The sequence below is a fragment of the Equus quagga genome, chromosome 10 (assembly GCF_021613505.1).
Source record: "Equus quagga isolate Etosha38 chromosome 10, UCLA_HA_Equagga_1.0, whole genome shotgun sequence".
Taxonomy (NCBI): Eukaryota; Metazoa; Chordata; class Mammalia; order Perissodactyla; family Equidae; genus Equus; species Equus quagga.
Window position 1 is genome coordinate 60,987,271 of NC_060276.1, and position 14,800 is coordinate 61,002,070.

General features: G+C 37.6%; 1 protein-coding gene across 2 annotated transcripts in view; it reads right to left on the bottom strand.

The window, feature by feature from the left end:
- SH3BGRL (SH3 domain binding glutamate rich protein like) overlaps nt 1–14,800 on the bottom strand; it is a 62,972-nt gene that overhangs the window by 2,491 nt on the left and 45,681 nt on the right. For both annotated transcript variants that reach the window (XM_046673962.1, XM_046673963.1), the window contains exons 2-3: nt 8,618–8,803; nt 4,831–4,911 (exon numbers count right to left, since the gene is read on the bottom strand). In XM_046673962.1, the coding sequence (XP_046529918.1) occupies nt 4,831–4,911; nt 8,618–8,803 (267 nt within the window). The remainder of the gene's footprint in view (nt 1–4,830; nt 4,912–8,617; nt 8,804–14,800) is intronic.

Consider the following 14,800-nt stretch of genomic DNA (forward strand, 5'->3'; position numbering starts at 1 on the left):
TGAAGTCCTTTTTCTTATGAGCATATAATGCCTCTGAGTAACTAGTATTTTGGAAACATCCTAGTTCCCTAAAGTCACATCCTATCAATCTTTGCTGTAATTCACAAATTCCTTAGCTCTCACATATCCTTTTTAATGGAAGAAATTACTAACACAGACATCCAAAACAAAAGGCAATTTAAAATTCTTTGTAATTTGTTTTTAGAATACATCATATTTAAAGTAAATTATTACTTATATAATTACATTTTATTCATCAAATATGTAAATTGTGCTAAAAGCCTTCTTGTTACCTAAAAGTAAGTAGTTAGTATTTATAGACTCATTAGCTATCTAATCAACCAGAGAGCTCTAGAAGCAGGCATACAAGATGTTCTCCCCTCTACTCCCAATATAAACATCATTCCATAAATGCATTGGTTTTCAGTCAGATAATCCTCGGTTCAAATTCTAGCTATGCTACTCAGTTATTATGTAGTCTTGGACAAATTATTTAAATTATATGAGCACCAGTTTCCTCCTCTGTAAAATGGCACTGAGGACACCTAGCTCATAAGGATGGTGTAACGATAAAATGAGATGTATGCGAAGTGTCTAGTTCAGTGTTTGGCCCATTGCAGGCATCATGCTTTTCTCCTCCCAACTTTTTGACTAGTAAATAAGACCAAGACCACAGCTAAGTGATATTAACACAGAGTTTCTCTTGGAGATGCAGTAAAATAAGATGGGCTTAGTAGAAATAGGAATACTTCAAATCTCACAGCAGAGACAGATTCCATGGCCCCTCCCTAGAGCAGGGCATTCAATCAAAGCTAATGACAACCTTTCTCTAACCAGCATCATCTATTCCCTCGACATATTAGGGAACATGGCTTTTCTGGGGGAATGGTTTTCCTCTCAACACAAAGATCACCAAGTTTTTATTTTTTAGTAAAATTATATCAGTTATTTTACTTCATATCTCAAAACCATCACTTCTACTGCAAAGCAAGAAATGCTAGTGCTAAGAAATGACCTTTTGTATTGATAAAATAGAGTAAGTAGTAAGTATTAATATACTTTGTTTTAAACACATCCAATACACAAAAGAAAGCAAAAATTATTTGTCTTCTACAGAAAGATTCCTTGCTTTATGGAAATATTTGCCATAAGGCACTGTTAAATATCAGGCTCCTTAGTTCATTGGTTTTCAGTAAGTTTTAAATTTAAAGACAATGTAGGGTAATTATTTGGAAAATAAAGAAAGGGAGAAAAAAACCCACATATATTAGCTATGGTTCCTTTCAGTCTCTTTTTGTCCTAAGCATAGATTTTAAATGTAATTAGAATATTGATTATAGGGTAAAAACAATTCTGTAGCTCATTATAATGTATCTTTTCAGAAACTGTCATTTTTTAATGAGAGCACAAGTTCATTCAGTGGATAAACTATTTTTGTTGATCCAATTTTTGGACGTTTAACTTGTTTTCGAAGTTTCAGGATTATATATAACACTTTGACACATACTTACATACATAAAATTCATTCAGTGTTGAATTAATTTGGATGACCCTACTGTTAGACATTTAACTTGCTTCCAAAGTATTAGGATTATAAATAACATTTTGGTTTATGTTTTTATCCATAAAGCTTTTTCCATGTATAGAATTATTTCATTGGGCTATAATACCCAATGTGAAATTACTGGGTGAAGAACTAAAAGGTCTTTGAGGTCTTTGATACATATTTGCCATTCTGGTTTTCAAAAGGGAGTACCAAGTTATACTATCACCAGTAATATATGAGAGCATCTGTTTCAATGCACCCTTTTAAGTATTCAGTATTATCACTTTGTTTTATCATTGCTAATTTCAGAGTTGAAATTGTATCTCAGTTTATCACATTTCTTTTATTAAGAGTGCATTTTTCCAATGTGAGAAAACTAGCTGTATTTCTTAATTTGTATACTTTCTGTTCAGCCTTCTGTTTTGTATCTTTCTTTTTGGAAAGCTTATTGTCCTGTTAAATTAAAGGTGAAAAACTCTGAAACCTGAGCTGAGGGATAGAGAAATCACCACTCTTATATCAAATTTATCACTTTTAGTCATGGAAAAAACCTATTAAATACCAACATTCATAATCTCCCTCTCACCAATCCACCCTTCAACTCCATTGTCAATTCCAGACTTCTTGTTATCCCATCTATCACAGCTTCCTCTTGTTCCACCTTTGATAACATCCACTGTTATTTTCTCTATCCCTACTCTTAGGCTTAAACAAGGATGGAAAAAAACACTATAACCAAGCTGACTGGCTCCACGATGGGTTCATCGATGGTAACATCAGCTGCACTCTCCATATCGCTCAGTTCTTCCATTCATGATCTTAGCCTACTCCTTAGCCTATTTTCAATGAGTGAATCCTTTCAATTCTCCTCAAAGCTCTAATGTTCCAAATTTTCCATCACTCCCAGAAGATGACTTTTCTTCCTGCCTCACACTAAAGATAAGACACTTTTGGGGCCGGCCAGGTGGTGCAGCGGTTAAGTTCGCACGTTCCACTTTGGCAGCCTGGGGTTCCCAAGTTTGGATCCCGGGTGCAGACATGGCACCACACGGCACGCCATGCTGTGGTAGGTGTCCCACATATAAAGTACAGGAAGATGGGCATGGATGTTAGCTCAGGCCAGCCTTCCTCAGAAAAAAGAGGAGGATTGGCAGTAGTTAGCTCAGGGCTAATCTTCCTCATAAAAAAAAAAGAAAGACACTTTCAAAGAAGGATACAATTTTTATCCCTCTCTCCTCATTCTCTCCAATCTCATAAAAAAAACTGCATGTCCTCTCCTTTCCAAGACCAACTCCTCCCATGGATCACTCACTTTTCTGTTTCCTCCATGACCTTTGCTTCATTTCACAATCACCCAGGTTAGAGACCCCAGAGATAGCTTCAATTCCTCCGAGTTCTTTACTTACACACGCACCTCGTAACTTGCTAAATCCTGTCACATGTAATTTTTCTGTATCTCCTAAATCCATCTCCTCCTTTCCATGGCTGCTGTCCCACTTTAGGCCCTCTCCATCACTTTTTTGGACTTTTAAAGTACCCTCTAATGGGTCAGCCTATCTCTGATATCTCATTTCTCCAATGTTTCACAATCCATACAGCTTCCAAATTTATTTTCTTAAGATTTAGATGAAATCATATCTTAAAATACAGAGATAATCATATCATTGCCTTTCCCCATTTGCCATCATGGCTTTAGATGCTTAAAGGATAAAACTGAGAGTACCTAGCACAGCATTCATAATCTGGCCCCAGCCTACCTAGTCATTCTTGCCTCCTAATGCATCCTCCTCTATTTAATATGTCTTATTCTGTAGCCATGCTGCACTGCACTCTGCTCTCTGAACACACCATCATGTGCAGCTACAGTGGTTCCTGTTGTTGCCTTTGTGAAAGACATCATAGTGTCACTTCAGTATTTTGGAATCCCTAACAGCTCAAATGCCACTTCCTCTGTGAAGCTTCCTAAACTCCTTAGTAGTAATTTATGATTATTTCCTCTGGATGCCTACAGCACTTTATTCACACCAATCTTATAGAAGTTACCATAGTATGTCTTGAATCGTAATTATTTGTAGACATATTTGTGGTATAATTATTTGTATACATGTCCATCTCTAAGTTAAAAACACTTTAAATGCAGGGATTATTCGGTATTCTCTGTATTTGCCTCACCATCAATGTCAAGCCAGTGCTTGACACTCAATAAAGACTTGTTGAATGAATAAATGAAGGAACGACTCCTACTTTTAATTGAAGGAGAAGGAGTCATCAGTAACAGAAAAAAAGACTATCCTTCCTTTCATACTTTCTCTAATCTGCACTGAAATCAATGACTTAACTTGGGTTTTACCAACTTGTTTAAACAAAAATGCCTTGCCTAACATTTCTTTCAACTTAAATTACACAAAGCCTAAAGTAAGACATTTTATTCATGGAAAAAGAAAGTTTGGCAAGGAAACAGAATTTCACAGTGACTCAGACACAATGCTAGTAAATGGTTTCTAGTGAAAAATCAGACAATGACACAGACTCTCAAAATTGGAGAAGGAGCTGGAGTTAGAAGAATCTGTTTAACATAAAATCAGTTGCTAAGAGACAAATGTAAAATGATAGAGCAAGGGACATACATTCTGATTAAGTCAGCCCGTATGGAGGTCTATGGTAAAAGGCAAAGGTATATTTAAAGTCCATAGCTTTGAGACATTTCATTAAACAGGCAATTTAATTTTTGATTCTTTTCTTTCTATGGTCTCCCCTGGGAATACTGCCACTTCAAAAATTAATTTGCTATTGGCAGGGAAAAAGCCCCAAATTTAGCCAGCAATTTAGTGACTAGTTTTGAACTCAAATGCTCTTAGTTAATTTGAATGGATGATTCTAGCATTTGCTCTCACACAAAGACAATAGATGCTGCCAAGAAGATTACTATGAACTAAGATGCTTTCTGTCGATAGAGAACCATGCATGATGGCTGGAATAATACGAGTCTTTAAAATTGCTAACCACTTATTTGTGAACAGGTCAATGAGAAATTTGCTGCCTTGGGCAGCTTGATGGGGAAGTCATTCAACCTACCTCCTACTCACGTACTTCATGTGTATTTGATTATGCACATCTGTCTCCCCTACTAGAGATTAAGTGCATGCAGAGTAGGGACATTTCCTTTCAGCTATGTTGCACTCCCTCTGGCTTAATTTAAGCATTTAATAAAGGTAGAAATCTTGCTGATTAAAAAACCCAGCAGCAATGAAATGGCCTATAAAGCAGGAAAAAAGGAATCATACCTTTGAACCAGGTGGGGCTGTCAAGCCTAAAAAGGCATACACTGCATTATTTTCTCTGGCTTCAAAGAAGGCATCATAGTCCTTGGTGAAAAGAAGGCAAGAATTAGCAATATGCAACCAAGAAAGCAAAGAAAAGAGGAAATTTATTCAAAATGACCTGACTGATCAACCTCATTGGAGGCAGGCAGGCTAACTAACTTCCATAATGCTAGAATTCTGGAAAGAGTAGTAAAGAGTCAAGGCTTACTGGATTCCATTTAATGTGGGTTAAAAGATATGCTGCTCTAAGGGGCAGAAATCGTAAAATGCCTTATCCCACATCACATAGAATTTAGATCTGCCTCAGGGCAAGCAGCTTTCTCCACAGCCCAAAGCAGCCAACAATTTGCCAGTAAGAGGTTACTTATTTCTGGTATGAGGCTGTTGCTCCAACTCCCCATTATTTCTCTTCCATTATTTATTAAGGTAGAGATGTCCTCCGAATCTACAGTAAACCAAATATTAGCTAGTTATGCCCAAGGCCATAAGAAAAGTAAATTTGCGCTCTGTTTGGAGGAAGGGAATGAGATTTTCATGAAACATGACCAAAAGAACAAACAAACCACTAAAAGGTTTCAATCCGGGGATCCAAGAAAAGCATCACATGACTGAATATGGCTGGGTTTCCTACTGTCATCCTCTAACCCACCAAGCATGCTCCAAAAGTAACAAATAGAATTGCCTAAATTCTACTATGACATATAATCAATAGCAAACCTACTTAGAAAACACTTGGCCTTAGTTTGTTTGATTTAAAACACACAGCGATATGCTTGGCATTTTGGCTGATTTATTAGAGGTGAAAAGCACTCAGTATTTACTGGCTTCTGTAGAGATCGCCTCACTGAAAGATTGCTAATTACAGGGTTCTTTTCCAGCATGTATAATTCCTGGCACTTGGAGGATCTGGAGGTATAAAATTTAGAGCCTCTCAAGCCATTGATGACCCTAAATTTGAACCCCACGCTAAGAAACATCAGAATTTCTCTCTTACGTAGGGGTTCTTTTAACACAGTTAGAATTGTTTATTGCCACTGGGATATCCCCAAGGATTGACTCAAAGCATCTTTTTGTGTACCCTAGAGGTTGACAAAGGAATAAATCCCAAATAACAGGCACATATGAGCAGCCTCGCAGACTTTGAGTTCAATATTCAAAAGTGAAACTAACTGGATCTTGATACCAATTCCATACTGAGATACACAACCTATAGGCTACTCAAGGTAAACAAACAATATACATCATATCTATACTCAACCACTTGGAAGTAATCTCAAAATGCTAGTGAAAAGAATTAACAGTCATACAAAAGGTATTTTTACTGACTATCATCAAAGCAGCAAAACCAACTCGTGTCAGTCTTTAAATTCATGTGAAAGAAAATAGTTCTTCAACTATATTAAAATCTGACCATAAAATGCTATGTAGGGGACTCTAGTTATCTCTGTTTCAAGTGTTTTGGGATCAAAATATATTATCATTTGTTGGCCTTGGTCCTAGCAATCATAAACAGGTTTGTAACTGAGAGAAAAGAGCATCAGTTTCTCAGTGAAACCAGATTAATTAATTTGTTCCACAAATATGTACTGAGCACCCACTATGTTCCAATCACTGTTCTTGGTGCTAAGAATATAAGAGTAAAGAAAACAGACTGTGACATATATAGGAATTCTCTTGTGGAAAAATAAAGATACTTTATTAAATCTCTGGGATTCTAATAACATTAATCTAGAATGTATTCTACCATATATTGGTATCATATTAATTATCATTGCATGGAAATGTGTTTTAGTTCTTCATATACACAGCATAAGCTCTTTCAGAACAAAGATTATCCTTATAAATTTTGTATCTTCTATAGCACAGCCTCATCTGTGTAGGTGGGGTACTTGTTTCAGTCACATTCCAGTCTGGAAATGAGAACTCAAGCCATAGTTAAGTGGTTCTCAACAGGAGGTAATTTTGCCCCCATGGACATCTGGCAAAGTCTAGAGACATTTTTGGTTTTTCACAACTGGAAGGATGCTACTGGCACTCATGGACAGAAGCCAGGGATGCTGTTCAACATCCTACAATGCACAAGGCAGCCTCTCACAACAAAGAATTATCCAACCCAAATGTCAGTAGTGCCAAGGCTGAGAAACCTTGAGACAGTTTAAACAAGGAAATTTAATATGAAGAACTACTTAGAAAGGATTAAAGAGCTGAAAGACAAACAGGAGATGGTGAGGCAACCCAGAGATTAGCAACAGCAGGAAGCTGTTAACACAGCTAGGGCTGAAGGGAAAAGTGGAGAAGGTGGTATTACAGAATCCAGGAGCAGGACACCCTGGGAGAGCTGGTACTACAAAGGAGATGCAGTCACTGTCATGGACACCTCCAGAGACAGGAAGGAGAGGGATACCTTGGCTTTTCCTCTCCTCCTGTCCTCTACTTTTCCAACTGGTGCCTCCTGTTATTGGCCAAACCCAACAGGTAACCAGTTGGCAATGGAGACTGGAAAATGTAATTTGCTAAGGTCAGCCCCTGACAATACAGAATGGAGCAAGAAAAGAATGACGATGGGATCTTTGAGTAAACAGGAAAATGAATGACCCAGTGGTTTAATAGAAAGAGTAAGAGCTTCAGCGTAAAACAGATCTAGGTTTAAATCCTAGCTGCCTCACTTACTAGGCAAGTGATTTAAGAAGTCAGTTAACCTCTTCTAGGCCTCACTTTCTTCACCTAAAAAATAGGAATAACAATACTTACTTCATGGAATTAGTATGAAAACTGACTAATATAATACACAAAAAGCATGTAGCACAATAGCTGACATATGTTTTCTATGAATGATTGCTATGTACTCTTCTCCCTAAGAGTCTGTATAGAGTCGCATCTTAATTCTTATCATTATTAAACTCCTAATTCAGTGCTTGGCACGTAACAGGCACTCAGTAGAAGTTGGATTCCTTTTCCATTAACAAATATTTGTTTGTTGAGTCTCACTTCCTGCCCCTTCCTTTCCACCTTCCCATTTCTCAGTGATATGTGCCTTATTTCCATAACATATTCCATTCCTTTGCAGTGTGGATTCTGAGTGAGAAATAAAACATATAAATGTGCTTTCTCAAACATTATCCTTATAATCCAAAATGTATTTGTTTTCAAAAGTCAAATAAATTGAAATTTCTGCTTCAAAAAGGAGCAGTCAAGACAATATATGCTGGTTTAGATTAGACTGCATTACCTCTCAGGCCTCTTCAGGGCCCTGAGATTCAACAGTTTGCAGAAATTTCATATATAGAGGCATTGAGTTTCACTATCTAAATGAATAGCCTAATTGCCTTTTCTTTATCTGTAGAGTATGTCTTTACACGTTGGCCCTGTTTGCAGCAACAGGTGAAATCTTCAGGCCTACTTCAGAACTGACAAATTCAATTAACAGAGAAAATATTTTGTGCTGATAAACTTTTCAGTTTTGCCATACCTCTCCCCTACTTGCTCTGAATTGGAACATGAAAAGATTCCCACCAAAAAGTGACCTTGTCACTCCCAACTATATGTCTAAGGTCTATATTTATACATTTACAGGTAATTTTTTGGTGGATGACTCCTAGTAGAAGGCAAAATACCCCACTGCCTCAGATGGAATGAGAGGATGAATGAGAGAAATGACTGTATGCAGATGTGGGGATGGGGGTGAAAAGGATGGGAAGGATTTGAAGCAATCTATTTGAAAAAACAAGAATTTAAATTTGTTCCTTACCCCACGGTACTGGCTTTCATTGAAAATCTGAGGTGGCAGGGGATATCCCGTGGCTGGCCGACTGTTTTCAGGCACATTTTCTCTCATCCACTTCCGATTTTCTTCATTGGCTGCAATATCTTTTTCTTCAAATCCTATTTTGTTAGCTTCTAAGAAACCCAGTACATCTTGCTGTTTCTTCTTAATCTAGGGCCCAAAAGGATAAAAAACTATATTGCTGAACAAACAGCTTTTATCGTTTTTATTTTTCAAATTCAAAAGAAGTCAGTGTTTCTGAACTAGCAGAAATGAATTTAGACATGGATCAAGAATTTGTGGTTTCACAGAAGATATATGGTTTTGTCTCTTTATTATTTTGTTTTTAACAATGTCTCACAAGTGTATTGATGAGTTTTCAGCCACAGATCCTTTTATCAATCTGAATTTTTCTTTTTTCCATTGAAAATTCCCACATCGAATGATGCAGAAGCAAGGCTGGTTGATGCCTATCAATAACCTAAAGTGCAGTTAACTCAAAAGTAGGAGTAGTGAGAAGCTGTGTTTTCTGATTACCTACAAGCCTCTCTAGTTTCAGCCCTTGTTGAAAGTCTTTCCAAACGACCAGAGTCTACTTCTCGTCTTAACAAGCATCATATAGTGAACAGAAATTAATCCTTCCTTGAGAATGTTACAAGCCTCTGAGTCACTCTACGTCTCAGTTTTCACTGTTTAGAATAGAAAACAAATAAGAAGATATAAGAGCTAAGCCTGCCTGTATATTAAGTTTGGAGTATACCTGTACTACTCCTTAGCTGTTAACACATGCTGCTAAAGGATCTTTCATGTATCTGTGCTACTTTTTCAGCTAGACTAACAGGTAGAGAAAATACACTTATTTTGTCTCCTAATCATACCTAGGAGAGAGCTTTAATATATAAAATTCATACTTTTTAGTCAGGCTTCTCCTCTGATATGTATTTCTTTTAGAACCCTAATTCACACATCTATGGTAATTTACCCAAATTTAAAACTATTACTTAACATTTCTGAGCTGCAGAGCACAATCAATAAAAGTCTCTTCATGGAGTCACACAAAAAGACACAGATGGAGCAGAAGCATCAGAAATATAAAATCAAAAGAAGCAGTCCTCCTAATGGAAATTAAAATTCAAAATAAGAAACTTCCACACAGTCAAGTCCCCTATGGATTTACACACATACCCCCACCACACACATATGCATACATATACAGAGATTATATTTTTGTCCTTCTAACTTGTTTATGATTGTGGGTAAGTAATTTTCTTTCTTATCACATAACACCAGGAAAAAAATTCTGAATTTCTCCCAACAGGAACTGAAATTTCTATAGGCTATTTAGATCTGAGTAGAATGCCCTTCTTTAAAGATCAGCTACAATACAGCAAAATTTGCAACAAGATAATTTTTCTAATGGGAATTCTATTTCCATATTAGCTTATAAAGTCAAACTTTCACTCCTAAATATAGCATATATCTTCCTCAGGCAAAAAAAAGAGGAAGATTGGCAACAGATGTTAGCTCAGGGCTAATCTTCCTCACAAAAAAAAAAAAAAAACCTTTGGAGTTAAAAAGTTATTAATATCTTTTTCAGTACACAAATGCATTTGCAAGTGGACAATGGCACTGTCCAGGAATTTAAATCAATCTTTTTCAAAGAGCAAACCACGCTCTTCACCTCCACCCAAACAATGCCAAGTTATTTCTGCCCACATGTCAAGGTCTGAGATTCAAGGTATCTTTCCCTTCAAAGTCACAGAGCAGGGCTCCTGAACAACTGCTGCCTGGAGGAAACAACTGCTCTCCAGCTAGCCTCAGTCAGCTTCTTGTCTGTCATGCCAAGGGTCAAGTTTCTTTTAAAGGAAGGAAACTGACAGTTTCTGCTTTAGAAGGTGCCAGTGTGAATGTTCAAACCCAAAGGCAGAACAAAACTTCAGTAATCATGCTTCAAACGGGAAAAATTGAGTCTTTTTCATGAAAGTGCCAACCTACCATAAAACATTTAATCAGGGTAGGGTTTCTGTCTTGTTTTATAATCAATCTCTGTCACATTTTCTCAGCTGATGCTTTGATGAACATTGACAGAGGTTCCAACTATGATGCACTAAAATGTAAAATGATCGTCTGAAACTCTATTTAGTAGTATTCAACAATATTTCTTGGGTGCCTTTTCAGTGCATAAGAACTTTATAAGGTTCTCTAAAATGTCTAAAGAAAAATAGCAGAGATTCCCTCCCAAGATTACAATCTAGTGGGAGGGATCAGGGATAGATATATTAAAAAATTCAGGGGCCGGCCCTGTGGTGCAGTAGTTGGGTTCACACACTCTGCTTCAGTGGCCTGGCGTTCACCAGTTTGGATCCTGGGCACGGACCTACACACTGCTTACCAAGCCATGCAGTGGCAGGTGTCCCACATATAAAGTAGAGGAAGATGGGCACAGATGTTAGCTCAGGGCCAGTCTTCCTCAGCAAAAAGAGGAGGATTGGCGGTGGAAGTTAGCTCAAGGCTAATCTTTCTCAGCAAAAAGAGGAGGATTGGCAGTGGAAGTTAGCTCAAGGCTAATCTTTCTCAAGAAAAAAATTCAATTACAACATGATACTTAAATATGAAGCTAAGACAATTATACAAGGTGGTGAGGTGAGAGGTGCCAAGTGAATGACAAAGCCAATGAGTACAAGGAACTTAGAGGAGAAAGCAAGTGCTTATTGCTATTATCAATGCCACTTAGGCTAAGCTTAACAATGATAGCATGAATACTAAATACTACATCCATCTATATTACAGGCAATCTATAGTTTTATTGAAAGGATAATGTACTTAGTAAAGTTCTATATAACTGGCCAGCTGTGAAAACTGAGCTCACAAATGTTGTAACATATTACACTAAAACAATGAAAGTAGAATATTACAAAATGAACATGGAAACTTTCAAAAATGGATGCTCACAACTTCTATGACTAAACTCTTACACATAATTGAAGTCTATAAATGAATAAACAACTGTGTATTTTGTCCTTTTTAAACAGGTTATAATTTGTGGTCCACTAAACTTCTGCAAAGAGAAATTCAGATATATAGATTCCCTCCAATTAGTTCTGTTTATTTCAAATGCTGCCCTAGGAAGGGTCATTCTACTTTGTAGGAATATAATAAGCCTGTCTTTGCCTAGCCTGGGCCTAAGGATTTAACAATGAGGTGTAGGAAGAGTGAAAAATAGCATTTAAAGCTGCCTTTTCAGCCTTTTACTAATCTACTTACAAAATAAACCTAAAAGGAAAATCAAATCTGAATCCCCAGTTAGTCTTCTGGCACTGGATCACTACAGTGTTGCCACTGTGTAGTCGTTTGGTAACCAGAGAGATCTGTATGCATTTTTAAATGAATACTGTCATGAGTCCTTAAGCCACTGGCTTCCTATTTCTTAATCTAAGGGTACAACCACAGCAAGAGACACTTGTTTTCCGCTTGTTGTTTTGCAATGTCTTCAAAAATGCTTCGTTCACAATCAGCCATGTAAAACTTATAATTCAGGGGCCGGCCCCATGGCTGAGCAGTTGTTCGTGCACTCCACTTCGGTGGCCCAGGGTTTCGCCAGTTCAGATCCTGGGTGCAGACATAGAACCCCTCATCAGGCCATGCTGAGGCGGCGTCCCACATAGCACAACCAGAGGCACTCACAACTAGAATATACAACTCCGTACTGGGGGCGGGGGGGCTATGGGGAGAAGAAGAGGAAGAAGAAAAAGAAATAAAGAAGAAGATTGGCAACAGATGTTAGCTCAGGTGCCAATCTTAAAAAAAATAAAAAACATAATTCATATCTCTTTACCAACAAGTCTGCAACAAATCTGGGTTAAGATAACTATTAAGAATTTTCTTGTTGATCTCCCACCTCCACTCCTAGTTCCCTGGAGTTCTCCTGACAGATATTCCAGGATGTGACAGCATAAGAGCACAAGCTAAGGTTTGCGATTTTACTGCTGCCAAAAGAAAAAGAAAGCTGCTATTATTTTCTTTTTTAGTTGCACTTCTATCACATCATGTCTAACGAGATGCTGAGGCCCAAGTAATTTCAAAGGTAGAGCCTAGTGTGAAAAGAGGAGAAAGGAGATATTTAAAGGTAGTTTCTCAAAAATAGCCATGTCTCAAGGTGATCATAGTAAAAAAAGTATAGTCTTGTCCTTTTTCTGGGTTAAAAAGACTTTTCTTGACCAAATAAAATATCAGTTCTGAATAATCTCATCTATGGAGCCCTTTCTTATCTGACACTTTTATCTGTCTATGTTTTTTTCCAGTCAGAAGGAGCTTTAGTCTCTCTCCCATTCCTTCAGAGATGGCTTTATGTGTGGACCCAGGAGGCTGTGAAACAAGGAGCACTGGGAGTACCAACCTACCCTAAAATTCTATTCTTCTGATGCCTGAAACCCTACTGCGACTGATTCCACTTTGGTTTTCACAGAAAGAGCAGGTCGTGTGCATGTTTGGAATACAGGGAGGGACTGCCTGGGGAGACACAGATAAGGAAGACAGTGAAGCTTCTTTGTCTGTTTTAGAATTTTGCCCAGTGTTGTCCCTACATAAACTCTAACAGAGGATCACAGGAAAGAGCAGCAGAAATCACTTTCCCAGATAATCCCAAGAGGAAATTTCCAAGCCTTACTATCCCTGTCTTTCTTTCTTTTTTTTAAATAAGCAACATACCCATCAATTAAGAAAACAAAGTCCAACAACATTTGCAAAGAGCAAAATGATCTGAATACAACACACTGCTCACTTGAAAGTAAAAACAAGCTTTAACTGAGCGGGTAGCAGACAGAGGGATTAAAGTTCCTTATGACGCTGAAAAAGAGTATAGACAGAGGAAACTTCCAGATATGAAAGGGTTTATAGGCGAGATTATTCAGAACTGATATTTAATTTAGTCAAGAAAAGCCTTTTTAATCCAGAAAATGGGCATGACTGTACTTTCACCTCTTCAGGTGAACTTCATTCCCCCATAGTCTTATCAAATGTACATGCCAAGAGAGGTGTTAGCAGATTAATAAATGATAGGTATAGATTTGGCCGAAGGCTAAAAAGCCACAGAACTGAACCATATACTGTAATTCTGCCACTACACTGGTTCCTACTGGCCAATTCCAAACCCACCTCCTACTGATTAACTTTCAAGGTTCTGCATAATGAGGCCCTGGTCTATTGACCTCTCTAAAAATATGCATTCCCCTCCCCACCCCAGATCAGATCAGGCTGCCTTTATTTTCCCTGAGCTTGTTGTGCCCAAGATCTTAGTGCTTTTAGTTCCCTTCAGCTGCAAGTCCTCCCTCTCTCCACTGATGCAATTCTAATCTATTCATGCAGGTTCACTCCCTCTGTGAAGCCCTTGATGGCCACTCCAGTCCTCTGCCTCTGGCCTCCTACTGTCTGCGTCACGCAGTCTGGAGGTTAATCAAATAGTACCAATGTTTGCTAATCTTTCTACATGTCAAAGTCTCATCTCTTGATTAGTTGACCAGCCAACTGAAGGGAGAGGCCATGCTTTTTGCTTATGTTTCCCCACAGAGTGCTCACCTCTAGGCTAGACACAAAGTAGATACTCAATACTGATTGATATCACAATTTCGTTTTAAATTCAACACCACCAAAATGCTTTTTTAAAATATTTTACTTTAATAAACTTTAATTTTGGAATAATTTTAGATTTACAAAAAAATTGCAGATATCATACAGAGAGTTCCCATATAGCTCTCACTCTGATTCCCCTATTGTTAACATCTTACCTCACAGTGGTTCATTTGTCACAACTAAGAAATCAACATTGGGGCAGTACTATTAACCAAACTCCAGACTACTTAGATTTCACGGGTTTTTCCACTAATGTCCTTTTTTTGTCTCGAGATCCCTTCCAGGATACTGCATTACATTTAGTTATGTCTCCTTAGTCTCCTCTCATCTGTAACAATTTCTCAGACTTTTCTTGTTTCCCATGATAATGAAAATTTGGAGTACTGTCCAGGTATTTTGTAGAATGTCCCTCAATTCAGGCTTGTCTGAAGTTTTTCATTTTTTTTTCTTTTAAAGATTGGGCTTGAGCTAACATCTCTTGCCAATCTTTCTTCTTCTTCTTCTTTCTTCTTTCTTCTTCTTCTTCTTCTTCTTCTTCCT